Genomic DNA, 22,139 nt, shown 5'->3' on the forward strand with positions numbered 1-22,139 from the left:
TGTGAGCCCAACAATACTGTTCTTTTTGGAAGAGCTAATGGCAATTTGACAAACTATATAGAAAAAGGCTCTTGCCTGGTGTGGGAGTAATAAAAACTGGAGAAAATAAGCAACCAGGCTAAGTTAGACTGGGAGTCTCCTGCTAGCTCAAATTACAGAGTTGCTTCTTTAGCTCAATAGGAGATGAGGATTTTAAGTTCGGTTTCTGAAATTTCTAGTTCAGGAAAAATGCGATTGCATCACTTGGACTGTGGTGGTGAGTGCATAAAGTGCATACTTACAGTCCGATACAGTAAAAGTCTCGGCGCGCGCACAGGCCACTCTCCTGTGCACGCAATTTAGTATTCAAATGAGGGCCCGCGGTAAAAAGAAGCGCTAGGGACACTAGCGCGTCCCTAGCGCCTCTTTTTGGACAGGAGCGGCGGCTGTTAGCGAGTTTGACAGCCGACGCTCAATTTTGCCGGTGTTGGTTCTCAAACCCGCTGACAGCCGCAGGTTCGGAAACCGGACGCCGGCGCAAAATTAAGCATCCGGTTTTCAACCCGCGGGCTGATTTAAAATTTTTAAACATTTTTTTTTATTTTTAATTATTTTTTATTTTTGGGACCTCTGACTTAATATCGCCATGATATTAAGTCGGAGGGTGCACAGAAAAGCAGTTTTTACTGCTTTTCTGTACACTTTCCTGGTGCTGGCAGAAATTAACGCCTACCTTTGGGTAGGCGCTAATTTCTGAAAGTAAAATGTGTGGCTTGGCTGCACATTTTACTTACTGAATTGCGTGGGAATAACTAATAGGGCCATCAACATGCATTTGCATGTTGCGGGTGATATTAGTTTCGGGGGGGGGGGGGGGGGTTGGACACACGTTTTTGACGCGCTATTACCCCTTAGTGAATAAGGGGTAAAGCTAGCACGTCGAAAACGCGCGTCCAAATGCGGGTTAACAATGCGTTCCACCGGAGCGCACAGTACTGTATCGGCCTATTACTCTGCTCTGTTCCTAGAGACTTCAATTTCTGCCTCTGCCAGACAGTCCAGCCAAGAGGTTGCTGTGTTATATTTAGGGATTTTAGCTTAAACTTTTTATTTTCATGCCATTTGGTTGCAAAGAGTTTGGAGCTATTGTTATGAAAGGTGCTAATGAAAAACAAAGCTTTCATGCTAATATTACCCCAGGAGGCTCACTCTCTTAAAAGAAGAAGAAAGCAAAGGAAAAGTCATTTCCTACCACACACTGTGCCAGAGCAGCGCTCAGCTGAGTCACATCCTTCACACTGGCGATCTTGAGAGAGGTAAGTGCCGCAGTGATGTTACTGCGGATGGACATACGATCCTCCAGGTCCTTCCCACTGTCTCCTGAATCCTAGGACATGTAAGAAGATCAAAGCATGGTGTAACCCTCATAGTCCCTTCCCTTGAAATAAAGCCCAAGACACAGGAAGTCAAACTGATCAGAGACTGCACCTGATTGAGTGCGCTGAGCAGAGCTACAGAGTAGGGGATCACCCCCAGGGGGTTTCCTTGCTGGACCAGGCTCCAAAGCTCGGACTGACTCTTGTTCTTCAGCCAACCGGTAACGCTCTGAAATCCTGGGGGGAGCTCTGGCATGGAAACAGTCAGGGTCCTGCAAAAGAGAGAAAGCCAATGAAGAGAGAATGGGGATTAGATTGGAACATAATATGGAATCTCAACACAGGAGCAAAAAGAATGACATTAGAGTCCAATGAATCTAGGGAAATTGGATACACAAAATGTAGATTGAGGAACAACAACCAAACTGAAATAGAATGGGAAGGGAAATTACGGCCAGATTGCCAGCCTAGATCCGTCTTGAACTTGCTTCTTTTACCCATTGCAGCTGGACTGAAAGGTGGAAGCCACCACCAACTCCCAACCCCATACCTTTTTCTTTTTTTGAAAATTGCCGGGTTTCCCTGCCCCAAAGTCATTAATGATGACCTGGGGCAGGGAAACCAAAACCCAGAAGAAGAGGAGTGGAAAGGAGCCTGTCTGATGAGCATAAAATAAGACATGAATGAAGAACGAGACCCAAAAAAGGGAAAGGACACGAAGCTTTTGTGATTCAGACCGTAACCCGCACGTCACTGCCCAATTCCAAACATAAAAAAAATGCACTTGCCGGTTCAGGGCCATGGTTTTTGCTCCTTGTAAATCCTCTAGCTCCACAAGGATGTTGACCATGGACTGATTTCCCCTAGCGCCCACAGGCAGGAAGGTGCTGAAAGAGGACTTTGTCCCACGATAGAGGCAGAAGGGTTGGCAGGGCTGGCCATCCTGAGAACAAGTCTCAGCCACTAAAGTATAAAGGAGTTGACCTGCATTGCCATCTTCATCAACCCAGCCTGAGGAGAAAGACAGAGAAAGTATCCCAAGAGAGAGGGAGACAGAGAGAGGTGGGCCCAATCCCATAACAAAAAAAATTCATTAAGGTTGATGAGAAAACTTTTACTATTGTCCTCATGATGCGTATGGCGCACACCAGATGTATCTAGCACTTTACAGAGAGACTTGGGAATCCATATTCAGTCACTGTCCAAATGTCAGAACACAGCTGGAAGTGCTGGAGCGGGGCAAAGGGTCCCTCGCTCCCGGCTCAGATAAATAAGGTTTTGGCTAGGATGGGGAATGGTCGGGGGGGGGGGGGGGGGGGGGGAGGGGGGGAGCAGGTGCCATGAATCTTTGCTGTGGGTGGGTGGGGAGGCAGCTGAATGGGTATTTAACTATCAGGACTGGGAATTGGGGATCAGGGACTGGGGCTCGGCATATAATGCCAGGCACTTTCTTAAGATTTAAAAAGATTTGGGGGGGGGGGGGCAGGGATGGGGTAGGATACTATGGCCTGGCCAAGTCTTTAGCAGCAGCTTATGGGGGGATTAACCACTCTCTAAGGTTTACCTTTGTTTTATAGGCTAACGACAGAACTACTAGTAGCGTGTTATCCAGCCACACAAATCTAGATAACAAACACTTATCCGGCTCTATTCGAACATAGCCAGTTAGGTTTTTGTTATCTGGCTACACATAGCCGGATAACTTTAGGTTGGTTATATTCAGCGGGACGTTTATCACGCTGAATAATATATGGGACAAGTTATCCGGCTAACTTTAGCTGGATAACTTGTCCACTAACCGGCTTACTGAATATGGACCCCTCAAGTTTTCTTCTAGGACAGACCCCACAACTATATTCAATATAAACTTTAAAAAAAAAAGTTCTTTAACACTAAATAGCAGTAAGCAATATAAGCAAATTATTCACTTATATCTAGAGGCAACAGAAAAAATGCAAGTTTTCAACACTCTGTGGTGTCCCTCTTCCCCCGGTGCTTATTTTTCTTAATGGTTAATCCAGGGCTGATCTGCAGCACTGGAACAGCTCTTTAATCAGTCTAAAATTAAGATGAAATTCAGTTTAAACAGATTATCACTTTTGGAAAAATCCTGGAATTTATGGGTGAAAACACAAGACCCTGCTTACCCAATAAGAGACCCTGTCACAAAGGCATGCATTATCTTAGTATAAAGCACCCACCAATTGTACATTTATGGATGCTTTATAATAAATGTATTTTTCCATTTTGAAAATAGTGCCAACATTGTACCATGATTAGGGGCAAGAGGGCATGCAAGCCAAACTTCCCCTTCTCCTCCCGGTACTTTCTAATTAGAGTCACCACATAGCTCCATGTCCAGGTGGTCAGGTTGAGCCACTCCTGGTTTTATCTAGAGATGTGCATTGTTTTTTGTGTTCATGTCGTTCTTTGTTTTTTGGCCGCCATGGAAAATATCGTTTTTTTTCGGTTCGGGTCTTTTTTTTTCGCGAAAAATCGATTTTTAGTTAGTGCGCACTAACTCCCCGTTAGTGCACGCTAACTCCCATTAGTGCGTGCTAACTCCCCGTTAGTGCGCACTAACAAAAACCGTTAGATTTTGTTACTTTTTGTTAGTGCGCACTAACGGGAGTTAGCGCGCACTGAATCCCGTTAGTGCACACTAATCGGAAAAACGAATTTTTGCAAAAAAACGGGAAAATCCCGATCTTTTTCGAGCTCCCTGAAACATGCCGAATTGGACAATTTCGTTGAAATTTTCCAATTCGGCAAAAACGAATGCACATCTCTAGTTTATCCCATTGCATGCAGGTGGATGCAGTTCCACATGTAGTCCTGCATGAGGCTATAGCCCCGATTCCAGGGCATTGAGGTAAAAATGGCTCATCTAGTCCCCCGTGACATGGAGATATATGGTCGCCCTATTTATAATTCTCTTTATTAGTCTGTGAAATCATACCAGTGGTGGCTGGTCCAGCATTTTTTCAGGGGGTCCTAGCACTAGACAACTTAGCAGGGCAGCTGCATTTCAACTCTTATTCCTTTTAACTAATGAAAGATGTATCCAAATATTGCCATTCGAAAATAACCAGCCATCTATTTGTAGTTTATCTATCTCGCCACCTAGCTTGTGCTCACTTCATCTCTGGCACCACAGCGGGCGCCACCTCACTGCGGTTTTTCCCCCGTGCTCCAGTTTGCTTTGGCACTCCCTCTCCTTCCATCTCACTTTGCTTCACGTTCGGTTACTGGGTGGCCCTGGAGGTTCTGACCTGTGCATTGGTAGGACACAAAGGTTTCCAGCAGGTAGATGCTGTGTTCCGGCTGCAGTGTGCAGACTCCTCCATTGGGGGGGTTGTTTGGGGTCAGTGTGATGCTGGATCTTCCCCATAGCTCTCCACTGCTCTGGAAGGCAGTCACAGTAAAAGTATAATTTACGCCGTCTCTCAGGACCCCTTGGCGGACCACCAGGTCTCGGTTCAAATCCCCAGTTGATGTGGTTGCATTGTCCAAGGTCAATGGTTGCCCATCTGAACTTTTAACTGTCCACTTGTACTGAAAGAGCCAATAGTGAAACATTGATAGGTGTTATAAAAGTATAGGTCCTCAGGCAAAGTACTCTTATCTATACCATCACTTAAATACTGTCCGAGAGAGGGCATTATCACTGGCAGGTCCCAAAGTATGGAATTCATTACCATTAGACATCAGGCTAGAGGCAAACTCATATTCATTTAAAAAAAATCTAAAGACATGGTTATATGAACAAGCCGGGATGATCCCCTGAACAATCTTTTATTTTATTTTTTCTTTTCTTTTCTTTGCATTTGGTTTTCTTTTATCTGCCCGAGTTCCATAGTCTGCTCCTGTTTCTAACGTTTATCTTATGTGTTATGGAATTTTATGTATTGTTCTTTTCACTCTATTTTTAGATGAATTGATGTTTTTAAGAATTTTTTTACTTAATTTACACTTTAGTTAAAATTTGCTTGAATTACTATATATTGTATTTTATCAATGACTTTGTTTGTATTGGATTTGTATTGTGAACCGACATGAAGTTAACACGAATGTCGGTATATAAAAGTGAATAAATAAATAGTGGTATGGCAGTCATACACCACAATGACTGAACTTCAGTAACCCATAACCAGTTTATCTCAACACGTGCAGCAATGTGTTCCCACTGTCTTGCTAAAACTTTGCTTCTCTCCTTTCTGCATGAGCAGCAGTAACTCCTGCCACAGAAGCTAGAACTGAGTAATGGCGCATCCTTGTAAACACACGCAAGCTCCTCTTTCTCTATGACTTCCCGTCTTTACCTGGAAAGTGTGATACATGAGAGTCAATCAAGAGCAACAGGAGCTTACGTGAGCTGCGAACGGATGTTGGTTCTGTATTCTGAAATGCTGTGAACAGATATATGCAGACCACAGAACTCAGTCACGAAGGCCTCTACAGACTACATCATTTCCTCGAGAGCCAATTGAGACAGCTGTAACTCAAGAGGGTTATATCTCGCAGGGGCTAGAGAGCTCCTTTTGCACAGAGGGTATTGATTTTAGATGACATTGAAGAACTGCCACCAGTGGGTAAGTCTCAGGGATAAGGGGGATGTGCAAGACTGATGGTTGCCGAAGGCATCTAATACCTTTGCACAAGCTCTGTACCCAATCAGGAGGGCCACTCATAAAAAAAAACCCCAAAAAAACAAACAAACAGTGAGGACTGAAGGTCAGACACATGCACCAGAGGCCTCTACAAAGGAACTGGAAGATTAAATAATGATTTCATTTATCCCCAACTGCTCTCCTAGTATTAGTTAAGAGAAGAACCTGACCTGAGTTGAGTTGTCACAGGTCTCGCACTGCCCAGAGAGTGTAACATGGATGCTCCTGCTCACTTGATAACTGGATAAAGCACTGCAGGAGCGACACTCCAGTGTCACTGGTAGGATCTGGCCAGACCTAATCCAAACCTGGAGAGAGAAACACAATCATCATTAGGAACTATGTGGACGATCCCTTTTGCATGTACTTTCTCTTATTGTCCAGTGTAAGGGGAAACTTGGATGACCGAGAAGGAAGACACACATTAAGGTCTCTGCCAATAACAGAGTTTTCTAGATTTTCTAATGGCAAAAGTAAAGGCGAGCATAATTCATATTTTTATATAGTTTGCATAAATGCATCCATTGTTTTGCGTCCCTGACATTTTTATTCCTACTTCAGTGTTTCCAGCTCTTGCTGCACTGCTGGAGCAGCATCACATTAGTGCTTAAAAATGAACACTCCACAGCTCTGTCCTGCAAAATCTATTTTAAAAACCGATTAAAATAAAACACTCGTGTCTCTCTACGATTCGAGCTGCTCCACAATATAACTTTTTTAAAATGTGGCCATCCTGCTGCTCTCCATGTACAATTAGCCAGCCTGCATTCCCTGGGATTTTCTCTCTTTGCAACATCTTATCTAACACCTACTTCTTTGCAAGAATTAAAGGACCCCCTCCATCCCCCTCCCCCTCATTGCCAATGAAAGTTTTGAGAAGGAGCTTAAATTAGCCGATCCCACTCCCCCACAATGATTGTAAAATAACTCCAGGTCACCGAGCTCCAAAGCCTGGAAAAAAAATGAAAGAACGAAACAGGAAGATTCAAGCTAGGGGGGCCTGCGGCCTGGGGACACATCTTTGTACACTGCCCAGCACAGAGTAAGGCGAAAGGCTAAAGCTTGAACTTACCGTCTGGGTCGCAGAGGCAGGCTCCTTCCCGGCCTTGCTAACAGTGAGGGTGAACAGGTAGGCCGCACCGCCACACAGCACGGTGCTGGGGATGGTGGTGTTTGCACCGCTCTTCAGAGGAGGAAGCGGAGAGGAGCAGGAGGCAGAGGGAACACTCTTAGAGAAAGAGAAAAACAAGCCGAGATTAAACTCTCTCCAATCAGGATCGCACCCACAGAAATCCGTTAGTGAGCCAAAAAGTCTTCCTCATAGGCGTAGACCACAGCACTAAGCACCCGCGACCTCAGCCCTGCAAGGGCTGGTTTCTTTCACCGTCTCTGTCCTCCGGGTATGCCGTCTCAAATAGTTATGAAAAGACCATCAAAGTATGCGTTTTTGAGAAGCGGCTTCCCTGCTAGAAATACCAACAGGGTTATCTATGAAGACTCTCCCGACGCAGGTATTGCCATGCTGAAACACGGACCGTGTCGGGCCCCTCTTCTTTTGAGTAACGGGCTTGCTCTTTCCGTTTATTTACTTGTTTATTGGGTGGGGGGTTCCATTACGAGCAGTTTTGCACTTCCTTTTGCACCTCAGAATGCAGGTAATAATGGATGTTTGCACTTTAAGCCTTACGCATTCTTGGGGGGGGGGGGGTTTCGTGGGCACTTTAGCCCCTTCTTTCTTTCCCCACCCCCAGGATCTTGTAGCTAATTCTGAAAAACATCCAGGACCTTAGCATCGGGGTTTGCTTCTGCAAGCAGTGGGAAGGAGGCAAGACGCCACATGTAGCTTTGAAAACAAAACCTACACAGGCCGCTTCCCCTCCTCTGAGCTCTTGCCGCACTCGGGAACACTTCCTTTTAACCCAGCTATGAGTACCTGCTTTACGAATGCCCGCACAGACTTTTAGTTGCTGTAAGGGGATGCTCTTTTCGAGCAGGTCATTCTAATTTTGCCGCTCACCTAAATCCCTTTGAAAATTGTGCTGCATTGTCAAAATCCATTGGCGCTTTGAAAATCTACTGAGCTTAAAAGCTTGGGGAATATTCAAGTCTATGGGTTAGCCAATAGGATTTGTATGTTGAAGTCTGTAGCATACATAGGTTGTGTGCTTTTATTAAAGGTAAAATTTATGGACTGACCAATAAACAGGGAGGGCAATTCTGAATCCCCTGTAAGCCAGTTTTCAATATGGAAACTCCCATCTCTAATTTCCGCAGCAACCATTCTCTCTATCTGACACATGCATGGTAGACCCATGTAGTGGAATCCTATCTTTGGAATGACAATGTCCTGCCTATACAAGTGTCAGCAACTCCGTTGCATGGGAGCACAGAGAGGAGAGGATCACCTTGCTGATGGCTGGAAAGAATCAATTAGTACTGCTTGGAGAAATTTTTAAAACTTAAAAAGAACTGGGAAGAAGTAAATGACTGGGATATATTATTTAGAGTGTTTGTGTATTTTGTTTTAAATAGGTAGTCATAAAGGCAGGCAACAAACAGAAGGAGGAGCTGAGGCAGACAGAGAGGTATATAGATAAGACCTTCAGGGACATAGTAGCCAAGTCCTAACCCCAGTCTGGCAGCCCTGGGTACTGCCTTGGAGGAGGAAGGTCTCATGATCGGAGAGCATCAACCTGGTGCAGCAGCAAATGATCCTGTAGCAAGGACCTGCTCTCTAGGTGGTGCATTGTCCTCTCACACCAAGAATGTGTTTCCCAGGGCTACTACCCAGGAGGAAAGGGTTAGGTCGGCTATCATAGTTGGTGATTTGATTATTAGGAATGTAGACAGCTGGGTGGCTGGTGGGCATGAGGATCGCTTGGTAACGTGCCTACCTGGTGTGAAGGTGGCGGACCTCATGCATCACCTAGATAGGATTTTAGACAGTGCTGGGGAGGAGCCAGCTGTCATGGTATGTGAGCACCAATGACATAGGAAAATGTGGGAGGGAGGTTCTGGAAGACAAATTCAGACTCTTAGGTAGAAAGCTGAAATCCAGAACCTCCAAGGGTAGCATTTTCTGAAATGCTCCCTGTTCCATGTGCAAGTCCCCAGAGGCAGGCAGAGCTCCGGAGTCTCAATGCGTGGATGAAACGATGGTGCAAGAAAGAGGGATTCAGTTTTGTAAGGAACTGGGGAACCTTTTGGAGAAAGGGGGAGTCTTTTCCAAATGGATGGCTCCACCTTAACCAGGATGGAACCAGGCTGTTGGCGCTAACCTTTAAAAAGGAGATAGAGCAGCTTTTAAACTAAATCAAAGGGGAAAGCCAGCAGACACTGCAGCGCATGGTTGGGAGGGAGGTATCTTCGAAAGATACTAATGATGCATTAGATTTAGGGCATCCCGACAGTGAGGTTCCAACAATAAGAAAAGTAGTCCAAGTACCTGTAATTAAAAACTCACCTGAGCTAAAAGATTCCACTTTATCCCTGTCAACTTGAAAAGCAGAATGTAAATACAAACAAAAAACACACTTTGAAATGTTTGTATGCTAATTCCAGAAGACTAAGAAGTAAGATGGGAGAATTAGAGTGTGTAGCAGTGAATGATGACAGACATAATTGGCATCTCAGAGACATGGTGGAAAGAGAATAACCAATGGGACAGTGCTATACCGGGGTACAAATTATATTGCAATGACAGAGAGAAACATCTTGGTGATGGGGTGGCGTTTTATGTCTGGGATGGCATAGAGTCCAACAGGATAAAGATCCTGCATGAGATACAATCAAATCTTTATGGGTAGAAAATAGAAATCCCTTGTGTGTCGAGGAAGACTATAGTGATAGGAGTATAATGCTGCCCACCTGGCCAAGATCTTGAGTTGAACAGTGAAATGCTAAGAGAAGTTAGGGAAGCTAGCCCAACTGGTAGTGCAGTAATAATGGGAGATTTAAATTACCCCAATATTGACTGGGTAAGTGAAACATCAGGGCATGCTAGAGAAATAAAATTCCTGGATGTAATAAATGACAGTTTTATGTAGCAATTGGTTCAGGAACCGACAAGAGAGGAAGCAATTTTAGATCTAATGCTCAGTGGAGCGCAGGATTTGGTGAGAGGGGTAACAGTTGTGGGGCCGCTTGGCAATAGTGATCATATGATGATCAAATTTGAATTAATGCCTGGAAGGGGGACAGTAATTAAATCCACAGCTCTAGCATTAAACTTTCAAAAGGGAAACTTTGATAAAATGAGAAAAATGGTTAGAAAAAAACTGGAAGGTGCAGCTACAAAGGTAAATAGCATGTAACAGGCGTGGATATTGTTAAAAAATACCATCCTAGAAGCACAGCCAGATGTATTCCCCCGCATTGAGAAAGGTGGAAGGAAGGCAAAATGATTACCGGCATGGTTAAAAGGTGAGGTGAAAGAGGCTATTTTAGCCAAAAGATCTTCATTCAAAAATTGGAAGAAGGATACATCAGAAGAAAATAGGATAAAGTTTAAGCATTGGTAAGTTAGATGTAAGACATTGATAAGACAGAATTTGTCTTATCAATGTCTTACAGAATTTGAAAAGAAGTTGGCCATAGAGGCAAAAACCCACAATAAAAACATTTTTAAATATATCTGAAGCAGAAAGCCTGCGAGGGAGTTGGTTGGATCATTGGATGATCGAGGGGTTAAAGGGGCACTTAGAGAAGATAAGGCCATTATGGAAAGATTAAATGATTTCTTTGCTTCAGTGTTTACTAAAGAGGATGTTGGAGAGATACCCATTCCAGAGAAGGTTTTCATGGGTGATGATTAAGATCAAATGAACCAAATCACGGTAAACCTGGAAGATGTGGTAGGTCTGACTGACAACCTGAAGAGTAGCAAATCACCTGGATCGGATGATATACACCCCAAGGTTCTGAAATAACTAAAAAATGAAATCTCAGACCTACTTCAATTAATTTGTAACCTATCATTAAAATCATCCGATGTACCTGAAGACTGGAAGATGTTCAATGTAACCCCTATATTTAAAAAGGGACCCAGAGGTGATCCAAGAAACTATAGACCAGCGAGCCTGACTTCAGTGCCGGGAAAAATTGTGGAAAATGTTATAAAGAATAAAATCTCAAAACATTTAGATAGACATGGTTTGATGGGACACAGCCAACATGGATTTACCCAAGGGAAGTCTTGCCTCACAAATCTTCTACATTTTTTGAAGGGGTGAATAAACGTAGACAAAGGTGAACCGGTAGATGTGGTGTATTTGGATTTTCAGAAGGTGTTTGACAAAGTCCCACATGAGAGGCTTCTAACAAAACTACATTGGAGGCAATGTCCTTTTGTGATCTGCAAGCTGGTTAAAAGATAGGAAACAGAGTAGGATTAAATGGTCAGTTTTCACAGTGGAAAAAGGTAAACAGCAGAGTGCCTCAGGGATCTGTATTTGGACCAGTGCTTTTTAATATATTTATAAACAATCTGGAAAGGGGTACAATGAGTGAGGTAATCAAATTTGCGGATGACACAAAATTATTCAGAGTAGTTAAATTTCAAGCAGATTGTGATGAATTGCAGGAGGACCTTGCGAGACTGGAAGATTGGGCTTTCAAATGGCAGATGAAATTTAACGTGGACAAATGCAAAGTGATGCATATAGGGAAAAATAACCCTTGCTGTAGTTACACAATGTTAGGTTCTTTCTTAGGAGTGACCACCCAGGAAAAAGATCTATGCATCATAGTGGATAATACATTGAAATCATTGGCTCAGAATGCTGTGGCGATCAAAAAAGCGAACAGAATGTTAGGAATTATTAGGAAGGGATTGGCAAATAAAATGGAGGGTGTCATAATGCCTCTATCACTCCATGGTGAGACTACACCTTGAATATGGTGTGCAATTCTGTTCACCACATCTCAAAAAGGAAATAGCTGCACTGGAGAAAGTGCAGAGAAGGGCAACCAAAATAAGGGGCATGAAATGGCCGCCATATGAGGAAAGGCTAAAGAATTTAGGGCTGTTCAGTTTGGAGAAGAGACGACTGAGGGGGGAATATGATAGGTCTACAAAATCATGAAAAGACTTGAACAAGTTAATGTAAATCGGTTATTTACTCTCTCAGATAACAGAAGGAGCAGGGGGCACTCCATGAAGTTAGCAAGTAGCTCATTTAAAACAAATCGAAGAAAATCCTTTTTCACTCAGTGCATAGTTAACCTCTGGAATTCATTGCCAAAGAATGTAGTTACAGCAGTTAGTATAACTGGGTTTAAAAAAGGTTTTGATAAGTTCCTAGAGGAAAAATCCATAAACTGCTATTATGGTAATTAATAAGCAATAGTAGCTTATGATCTATCTAATGTTTGGATACTTGTCAGGTACTTGTGACTTGGATTGGCCACTGTTGGAAACAGGATTCTGAGCTTGATGGACCCTTGGTCTGACCCAGTATGGCATATCTTATGTTCTTATTTCACTTCTTACCTTTAGTTTCCAGGCCCAGCGGTACTCCAGGGATAAATTTCCTTCCATCATTCCCACATCTGGATCATACGACCTGCTCCCATCCAGAACCAAATCCTGTTCTGCAGACCAAGTTCTCTGAGACCCACCTCTGATCACTGGAACTAGTTTGCTTTGTACCACAGTGATGCGTAAGGAAGCTGTATGGAGGAGCGGAGTGTCATGGAAAGATGCCGTGAAGCGCAGGCAGTATGTGCCAATGTCCAAGGAGAGCTTCGGAAGCACTAACAGTGGGTTTTCTATGTCTGCACTGTCCAGAGGGACTCGATGAGAGTCTCTGAGGTGTTGGCAGCTGGTGCCCCAGAAGACCTCCCAGAGGTAACGTGCTCGGTAGGCTTTGCACCCCTGCAGATCTACACTGGCCTCGAAGTAGCTGGTCTGAGACTTTGGAATCACTGAAGGTGCCCCTACCAGATCTATATCTGGAGAATCACACTGTAGCTCTCTCACCGTGACAGTTACCTGCATCAGTACAAAACTGACATTGTTGTAGACTTTCAGCTCTGCTATAAAATCACCAGGCTGCCTGTATTTATGAGCTGCAGTCATGTCTCTGTTTTTGAACATTTCCCTGGAATCACCAAATTTCCACTGGAAATGCAGATCACTGCCATACTGGATCACAGTGTGAAACACAACTGTCTGGTTGATGAAGGCATTTGTCCCATTGCTGGAAAGGGTGGCCATTGATACAGGGACCTGCAACATGACAGTTTTCATGAGAGATGCCGAACAAAAGAGGTTCCTGGCAAGTACCCTTATGGTGAGGTTTCCCTCTGCAGGTGGAGTGTACCAAATCCTCTGTCCCATTTCACTGTGGTCCAGATGTCCAGGGATATAAAAGGTCCATGAGAAGCTCACCTGACCTCCAGTCAGTACTGCAGCAGAGAACTCCATTTTCTCTTTGAACTCCAGGATGGGTGAACAACAGTTCATGAGATGTAGGCCTCTCACCTTCTCCAGTACCTGCACCATGAGAGATGCCACTTGAAGGCTGATATTATTATAGGCAGATACCAGCACCAGATGCTGACCGGCAACAGGGAAAGAAAAGTTATAGCTATGCCCAGGAATGTCCAGAACCAACCCCAAAGTGGTGAAATTTAGACGAAAAGTCACATTGGTCCCCCCCTGGATTTGGAACCGAAAGTTGACTATGTCATTGGTACAGATGTTTCTATGGTTCACGTCTACCCTGAGTCCTACCACAGCCTCTTGGATGGTGATAATCTGTACAGATTTATCCCAGCTGACGTTGTTCCAGGCTCTCAGAACTATTCTGTAAACCCCAGCCTCCTGGAAAGCACAGGAGACCTTCTGCTGGTGGAAGAGCAGTGTCTCTTTCTCACTCTGGAAACACCACTCCCAAAGAACATCTGTCCCTTTCTCCACTGAGCCCTGAAACTGTGCTGTGGTATTAGACTTCAAGAAGAAAGGGAATGAAGCCTCAGCAATAGTAAAACTCACCCTAGACACTGGCTCCTGGACTTTTAGTTCAGTGGATCCATTACTTGATCCCAAGAAATTGGAGACCATGACAAATATTACCTTGGAGCCTGGATACCAATAGACATAGGACAGAGAGGAAGAGTTACTGAGCAAGGCTTGTGGCTCTCCCTCTGTATACCAAGCATATTGCAGATCCGTGCCAGAGGTGACAGATGCGGTCAGGTTGACCGCCTTTCCAACAGCTACACTGTCTGTGGCAGACTGCACTTTGACCCCACTGACTCTTTCCATCACTTGCAGGGCAATGCTCTCCATTATCTCCCCCAGCAAGTTCCCAGCTCTTACCATCACCACGAGTTCTCCACTTGTATTAAAACAAAAAGTAATTGAGGGACCCCCTGCAGAGAGCAGTTGGCTCAAACCCTGGGAAATGACCCACTGAAAGGTCACATTTGAGCCATGCACTACATCTGCTGTTAGCCCAAAAGGCTCTGCGGTAGCAGCATACCTTCCCCTAACTGTGTTCCGACTGTGAATTTGGACCCCTTGTACCTTCTCTTGGATCTCAATGCTGACGTTTGCCTTCTGTATGCTGACTGTGTTTTCAGCAATGACAACAACCATGGCAACACCGGTGGTGAAGAAGGCATGCTTGAAAGTCGAGGTTCCCTCCTTAAAATCACAAAACTCACAAATTGCCCAGCGGTAATGGACCCGGTCTCCTGCAGCTAGAAAAGTCTCAAAGGTGACCTCCTGTCCAACCTCTTCCACCAGTCGGTCAGTGCTCAGTGACAGCAATTTCACCACAGCAAGTACTGTTACATTAACAGCAGCCATTCTACAACTAACCAGATTCTCTCCAGACACAGATATGGTGAACTCTCCTGTGGTTCCATAGGTATGGGAGACCCTCTGACCTTCTTGGAAGGGTGAGGAATCTCCAAAGTTCCACGTGAAGCTTGCAGTGGCCACAGAACTGACTTTGGCTATAAACAGGTAGGAGATGTTGCTCGCCAGGACCTGTCCGGTTTCACCATTATGGTGGATGGTGATGGCACCAACTGCTCTCTGGATGATAATCTGCATGGAGGCGTTCTGCTTGTCTACATTGTTCTGGGCTTGAACAGCGACTTGATATGCCCCCTCCTCTACATAGATGAATGTAATTTCAGGAGAAGTTGAATGCACAGGAGGTTCATTGATGCCAAAATCCCAGTAATATCGATACTGGTGCTGAGGATCTGGTGTGGGGATGACCTCAGAAGTAAATCGAACAGGTTCACCCAGAGCCGCAGCCTGTACTGAAGCTTCCAGTTTCACTGAGAGGATCCGATCTTCCACACTAATTGCTGATTGATGGGAATCTTTACTGGCCGCACTGAAAACAGTCAGGTTTAGGACATAATTTCCTGCTTTGGAATAGCTGTGATGAATTCTGGAGTCACCCTCCAAGATTGAGGGCGAGTCACTATCACCAAAGTTCCAAAAGAAGCGAACTCCTGTTAGTGGCCCAGTTACAAATGCCTGAAAAAGGGCTACTTCTCTGCTGAGGAGGAAGCCAGGAGAGAGAAGTGCGGTAATTTGAAACTGGTATACTTCCACAGTTGTGGAACTGCAGACAGACGTGAGGATGTTTCTTGCCTTTACTGTAACTGTATAATTACCTTCCTTGGCAAAGACATGAGAGACAGACCCCACTGACAGGTTGTGGTACACCGACCCATCACCCATGTCAAATGTCCAAAGTACATTTGTCCCAGACTTTAATGTGGTACTGACAACTGTAGCTGAACCAAGCTCACAGAGTCCACTGGACAACAGCTGGAGACCTGCAATTCCTTCTCCAACCACCACAGGCAGGGACGAGGTAACCTCACTGAGGCTGTTACTAGCGCTAACTGTGACATTGTACACTCCAATCTTTCCAAAGCTGTAGTGCACCTCTGGGTTTGTTCCCCCCTCAACAGGGGACCCATCATTAAAGTTCCACGAGTAGGTAATGCCGTGAGGGGAAGGATGAGGCTGGGCCTCAAACAGGATCTTTTGATGCACAAAGGCAGTACTTGGAGTTGCTAGAAGAGCCAGCGACGTTAATAGGCTGACAGCACGGACTCGAGCCACCTGATAGACTCTGTCATACTGGTTGAAAGCTTCAGCTGTCACTATGTAGTCTCCTGTTGGATCACATAAGAGAAAAACATTCTTTAAGTGAACTGGATTCCAAAATCCTTTTAAATGTGATGGATGAACATATCTTTGCTGGAATTAACTTGCATACTTTTTCTTTAATTGTCTCTGCACATGCTATATATACAAAACAAAGACCCTTTATCCCTTTTCTCAATCTCTTATCTGCTGCATATTTTAATCACCTCTCTCCCCTCCCCCCCCCCTATCTATATGTCTAATTTTCTAACCAGTTCGCCCTTGCTCTTTCTACATACTCCTTGCACCTCTTGTTCTTCCTTCTGTCTTTCTTTTCTTACCTATTTCCTCCCCTCCACCTCTTCCTTTTATCTTTGTCTCTTTTCCTGACCTTGCCTTTCAGTCCCTTCCAGCAGGTGCTTTTCTTACCTGGCTGAGTGTAGGTGTGGGTAACTCTTCTCAGCACATTGGCTTGTTTGAGGCCTGGAAGTGGCTGCACAAGTTCCTGGTTATATGGAGGCGAGAGTGGACTCTCCACTAGGGCACTTCCATCACCAAAATCCCACCTGTATAACATATACAATTTCATCTTAGGGAAAAAAAAAAAAAAGCTATCCAGGTGCATGCAGGGAGCTAATGAGTAAAGCATTAAGAGCACACAGAGTGTTAACTGTTGTGCAAGTAGAGACAAGAGAGTACAAGGTTTACAGGGAGAGCCATCATCTGAGCTATCTAGAATAACCCAGCAATATCCAAAATTCTAAAGCGATCAATCAGGGGACATGGTTTACTGAAAGCATTTTATGTAGGTATCTTCAAGGCTTCAACATATGCGCTTTCACCAGGTAGTCATCCAGGATATCCAGAAGTCAAGATTTGGGAAAAATCAAAAGGGGTTTTTTTGTACTATAGCACTTTTGTTTTTCCAAATTTTTCTATTCTGCTGAATTTAAAAAAATGTATTCTAAGATTACAAGTAGAACATACAATCCATTAAATAAACACAAAACATAAAAACAAATTATGACAACACAACTGAAACAGATCAAAAATTCAAAGTAGTAGAGTAGCAGTGCATCATAGAGTAAACCTGCTTAATTTAGCAAGTTTCAGTATAATGCCATTAAATATCTGAATTAAAAGCTTAGGGGAAGAGTAATGCCTTTACCCTCTTCCTAAATGTCAGAAAACCTTCAATAGATGGCATGTTCTTCCTCCTGAGCAGCAAAACTTACAAGTGCCATTATTTCCTTTACATAATTCCTTGTCCTCTCTTACATCACTGCTTGGGATTTTTTTGGTAACCTTTTCTGGGGTCTATGTCCTCACCCAATCTATAGAGATGGGATGCTGAGAGACCAGGGGCAGATTGGCCGATCAGGGCTTCGGGCCGTGGGCCTGTCTACCCAATCACGTGGTTGGTGTTGGTCGCAGCGGCTTCACAGACCAACACCAGGTCTCCAGTGCTTCTCGCACAGGAGGGGGCCTCCTGCTATCTATATTTATATTTGGCCTGTTCTGCTGCATTGGAGATGGATGCCATGGCCTCCAGTAGGCGGCGAGAAACTTGTCAGCAAGACACGCAATTACCGTGGGATGAGCAGCACTTAAGGCCCCTTCCGCTGTCTGAGCTTTTTTCACGCAGTTCCCTGTCCTCTCGAGGCTCCCTTGGATCCTCTCCCCCATCTTCAGCCGCCTCTCCTCCGTGGTTCTGCCTCTCGGCGGGAGGTGGTCAGAAGGCAGAGCCAGGAAGGAGAGGTGGCTGAAAATGGGGGAGATGATCCAAGAGAGCCGAGAGAGGATAGGGAACTGCACCTCATGTCTCCTCTGCTGACTCACCCTCTTGCTGCTGGCCCCAGCAACACAAACCCCCCCCCCCCCCCCCCCCCCCACTAAACTAAATACAGTACTGAGGCTTGCAGCCTGCGATTCCCACAGCAAGAGGCAGAATTTCCCATAGCAATAGGCAGCCCATAGAGACAATGCTATCCCAGGGCTTTGCCTGGACCCCTTAACCATCAATATTGAGTATAACATTTTTTTGATTATTCACAGCAGCTGCTGCAGCTTTTAAACTCTGGAGGAGGGAGAAGAGAGAGTGCGTGAATGACTGGGCATTTGTGTCAGCAGTCAGAGTCTGTGTTAAGTGTGTATGTGTGTCAGTGAGCATGTGAGTGTATGTGTGACTGATCATGTGTGTCAGCATGTATGTGTGACTGTGAGTGTATCAGCGTGTGAATATGTATGACTGATTATATGTGTGTCAGCATCTGAAAGTATATGTGTGATGGTGTGTTTGTGCCAGCATCTGAGTGTATGTGTGATTGTGTGTATGTCAGCGTGTGGGAATCTTTATGTGATTTATTTGTGTGTGTTAGCACGTAAAAGTATGTGTGATTGTGTGTGTCAGTGTGTATGTGCGAAGGTGTGTGAGTGATCTTATGTGTGTCAGCATGTGAGAGTATGTGTGACTGTGTGTCAGTGAGCATGTGAGTATGTGGGTTAGAGAATCTGTTTATATGAAAACAACAAGAGTCTATGCACACTCCCAACAATCTCAAGGTGTTTGGAATCAAAAGTCCCCAGGGGAGAGCAGGGGATTTTTTTATCCTTATTGATTTGATGTGTCTGCTGTTTTGAAATATTTTATTCTGGTTTGGAAAAAAAATTTTTAATGTTTATTTTTATTTATTGGATATTGTATTCAGTTGTATTGAAATATATATTCTTTTTATTAATTTGATTTTACTATTATGATTGATTTAGATTTATTCATTTTATTGTTTGATGTTGTTTGAGGAATGGTGGCTATTCTGTTTTTCCACCTTTGCATTGCATACAGAGTATGGCTTGTTGCGGTTTCCAGTTCAGTTCTGGTCTGTACATTTGTATTTATACTTTATGGTTTCTTTATTCTGTTTGGTGAGGCTCTTTCTGTGTTCTGCACATGTGACCGATATGAGGTATTCTGCTAGCATGTAGTTTCTGTGTAGATTGCTATAGATCCCTTTCTTCTGTTTTCCAAATAGGATATGTATTGGTATTTTAGGGTCTGGTGTAATAGTTGCAGTGTTGCCTTTTCATAGATAGGGTTATTAATGTTTGAGTGCTGGCAGTTAGTGCTATTTTGGTGTGGGAGGTTTGCTATATTGTAATTGCAATTCAGTTTACTCAAGGCTTTCTGAGGGCCAAGCCCTCACCCAACATGCATAACAATAGGCCTCACACCATATGAGCTCCAAGTGTCTTTTTTTTTTTTTTGCAGGGTTTTCTGGTTGGCACCACTGCAGTGCATGTAAATATAATATACATGTTGCTTGTAAATGATATTTTTACCTCAGTATATCTTTTTCATGTAGAATCTGCTAAACAATCTATAATTGTGAGTGGGGAGGATACAAGACTGTAAGGTTCACCTAGGATGCCTTATACTCATGCATCGGCCCTGACTGCCCTGGCTTTGTGTGGAAAAGCAGGATTCCATCTCAAATTGTGCGGTTTTGTGTCAGTGGATGTTCCCAGTCATAGCTGCAGCAGACTCAGCCAGGGCCAGATTTTCTTTTTTTTAATCCCAGAAGAAGCCAGCAGCATGGATTACTTCTGGTCCTCCCTCCCCTAAAGTAGGTGACTAGAGCAGAGCCTGGAGAACCATAACTGTAAAAGCAGCAGACTCTGTAGCACACGGTCAATGGGAATGCACTGTTGAGGGGACCAGAGAAATGGAGGCAAACTACAGTCACAGAAAGGGAAGGGGTGAGCCAGTAGGAAATGCCTTGCATTGCCAGTGAGAATTCTGTTTGAGGAGGCTGGGCTGAGCTCTAAGGTGGCTGTGGAACCAGTGAGCCTCCTGGAGAGACAGGGTGCAGGGAAGGGGTGGGAAAAGGAAAGGGAAGGGGTGCTGCAGGCTGGGGAAGGGCTGGCAGCAAGCAATATTAATGTCTCCCAAGTTAGTTGGCAACACCAGGTCTCAAATCCAGGATATATATACACATGAAAGATTTAACCAAACGGGTATGGGGCCACCAGTTGAATGGATGGAAGGGGGACTGAAGATCAGTTTGCTCATCCCTGGTCTACTTCTTAGCTATTTAGGAAAAAATGTGAAATTTATGATAGAGATATTTTGGTTCCAGGTCACATAATGGACCTCTCAAGGGCTGGCTTGGCATGCTGATGGGAGTTGTTGAAACATTGTGCTGCACAGAAAACTCACAAGGGTGTCAGACATATTATCCGTGGCCCTGTTTTGAAAAAAAATCCCCCGGGCCAATATTTTCCTAGAATCCGCCCCTGTGAGAGACTCCCTACGAATGCCCTTCCGGAGGATGTGGTGAAGACCAGAACTGTGAAGGACTTCAAAGGGGCGTGGGATAAACACTGTGGATCCATAAAGTCAAGAGGCCGCCAATGAAGAGTGGGTGACTAGCCAGAATGACGGCTACTGCCTGGAGACAATACCCTTATTCAATAAACATACACATGCTTACTGTGACTCCAACATCGCTCTAAGCTTTAACAGCAAGAGGAAATGTGGAAAAATGGATTTACACTCACAAAGAGGGGAGTAGCTGGCTTGTTACGGCGGTTACTACCCCAAACCAAATAAGCCTGATGCTTCACCTTCAAAGCATATACAGCATAGTTCTCTGCTTCAACGGCAGGGGAGAAGAAAAAAGGGTTCGCACTCACAAAGCGGGGAGTAGCTGGCTTGTTACGGCGGTTACTACCCCAAACCAAATGTGTCTAATACTTCACTTTCGATGCATATCCAGCATGGCTCTCTGCTTCAACGGCATGGGAGAAGACTGATACATCACGCATTTCCAGCATAGCTCCCTGCTTCAACAGCAGGGGAGAAGAAAAACAACCAATAAGGACTGTATAACATAGTCTGGGTAAAACAAATAAGCATGGGTGTAGCTTGCTTATTGCGGCGGTTACTACCCCTACTACCCCTAACTAATCAAGCTAGATATTTCAATGGTGGGGGTGGAAGGGAAATAGAACCAAGAGCTAAGAGAAACAGATATGTATGAGAGAAAAAAATGTGTGAAGCTTGCTGGGCAGACTGGATGGGCCGTTTGGTCTTCTTCTGCCGTCATTTCTATGTTTCTATGTTATGTTTCTATGTTCTCCTTCAGAGAACGATTGCAACAACTTGTCACTGTTAGGCTGATCCCTTGGCTGGACAATCCCTTTAGAAACAATTACCCATCAGGGCGCCTCTGACTTTTCTGATTCTCTTTTAGCTCTCACCTTATGGTGACCTCCATGGAGATGTCCACCTTCACCCCAAATGTTAGCACTTGTGGAGTATGAACTGGCACCAGCCCAGAGTGTCCCAAAAATCTGGGGTCAGCCAGTGGATTCATGGTATCAGCTGTCAGCTCTAGCTTCGCCATCTTGGAACTCACAGGATTTTGTGCCCTAACCTGCAGAGAATGGATAAAAGGTGCCTCAAACATTCCTGGAACTGAAATACAGTAACTATCAATATTTCCTGTAATCAGAACTCATTGGCAGGAATGAGAGGAGTCAGAGTTAGAAAAGTATCGTAAAGTTAATAGGAGATAGGATGGCTTCTATAGGTTGAGGAGTCTACCTAAGTCATTTTACGTCAGAACTCCCACAGAGGTGACTCGAACATTAGAACACCTGGATGAAGCAAATGCTTGCAAGAGGAGAGTTAAACACGCTGCCAGATATGCTGTGCTTCTAGAAAACAACCAAAACACCAGATGTGGCAGTAGGATTTTTTGCACTCATCCCAGTAGCATCAAGGAGTCAGTTAAAAGCAAAGGAGTCTCATGTCCCTAAACCACATGTGGTAACAAAGACAGGAAAGAGCTGTGCATCTCCACCCCTCAATGACACTTCATGCACGGATGGGGACAGTGCTGTCATGGGGAGTAGTACACGGATCTCCCTGGCTGCCACATACATAAAGTATGTGCAAAGATGGCATGGCCAGGTATGATGGTAATATTGCAT

At 44.4% G+C, this 22,139-nt stretch overlaps 1 protein-coding gene across 4 annotated transcripts in view; it reads right to left on the minus strand.

The window, feature by feature from the left end:
- LOC115090923 (polycystin-1-like) overlaps nucleotides 1-22,139 on the minus strand; it is a 172,649-nt gene that overhangs the window by 101,129 nt on the left and 49,381 nt on the right. For all 4 annotated transcript variants that reach the window (XM_029600605.1, XM_029600604.1, XM_029600606.1 and 1 more), the window contains exons 14-22: nucleotides 21,405-21,580; nucleotides 16,578-16,714; nucleotides 12,516-16,177; nucleotides 7,098-7,253; nucleotides 6,196-6,333; nucleotides 4,628-4,910; nucleotides 2,144-2,366; nucleotides 1,468-1,627; nucleotides 1,232-1,366 (exon numbers count right to left, since the gene is read on the minus strand). In XM_029600605.1, the coding sequence (XP_029456465.1) occupies nucleotides 1,232-1,366; nucleotides 1,468-1,627; nucleotides 2,144-2,366; nucleotides 4,628-4,910; nucleotides 6,196-6,333; nucleotides 7,098-7,253; nucleotides 12,516-16,177; nucleotides 16,578-16,714; nucleotides 21,405-21,580 (5,070 nt within the window). The remainder of the gene's footprint in view (nucleotides 1-1,231; nucleotides 1,367-1,467; nucleotides 1,628-2,143; nucleotides 2,367-4,627; nucleotides 4,911-6,195; nucleotides 6,334-7,097; nucleotides 7,254-12,515; nucleotides 16,178-16,577; nucleotides 16,715-21,404; nucleotides 21,581-22,139) is intronic.

The sequence above is a fragment of the Rhinatrema bivittatum genome, chromosome 4, assembly GCF_901001135.1.
Source record: "Rhinatrema bivittatum chromosome 4, aRhiBiv1.1, whole genome shotgun sequence".
NCBI classification, from domain to species: domain Eukaryota; kingdom Metazoa; phylum Chordata; class Amphibia; order Gymnophiona; family Rhinatrematidae; genus Rhinatrema; species Rhinatrema bivittatum.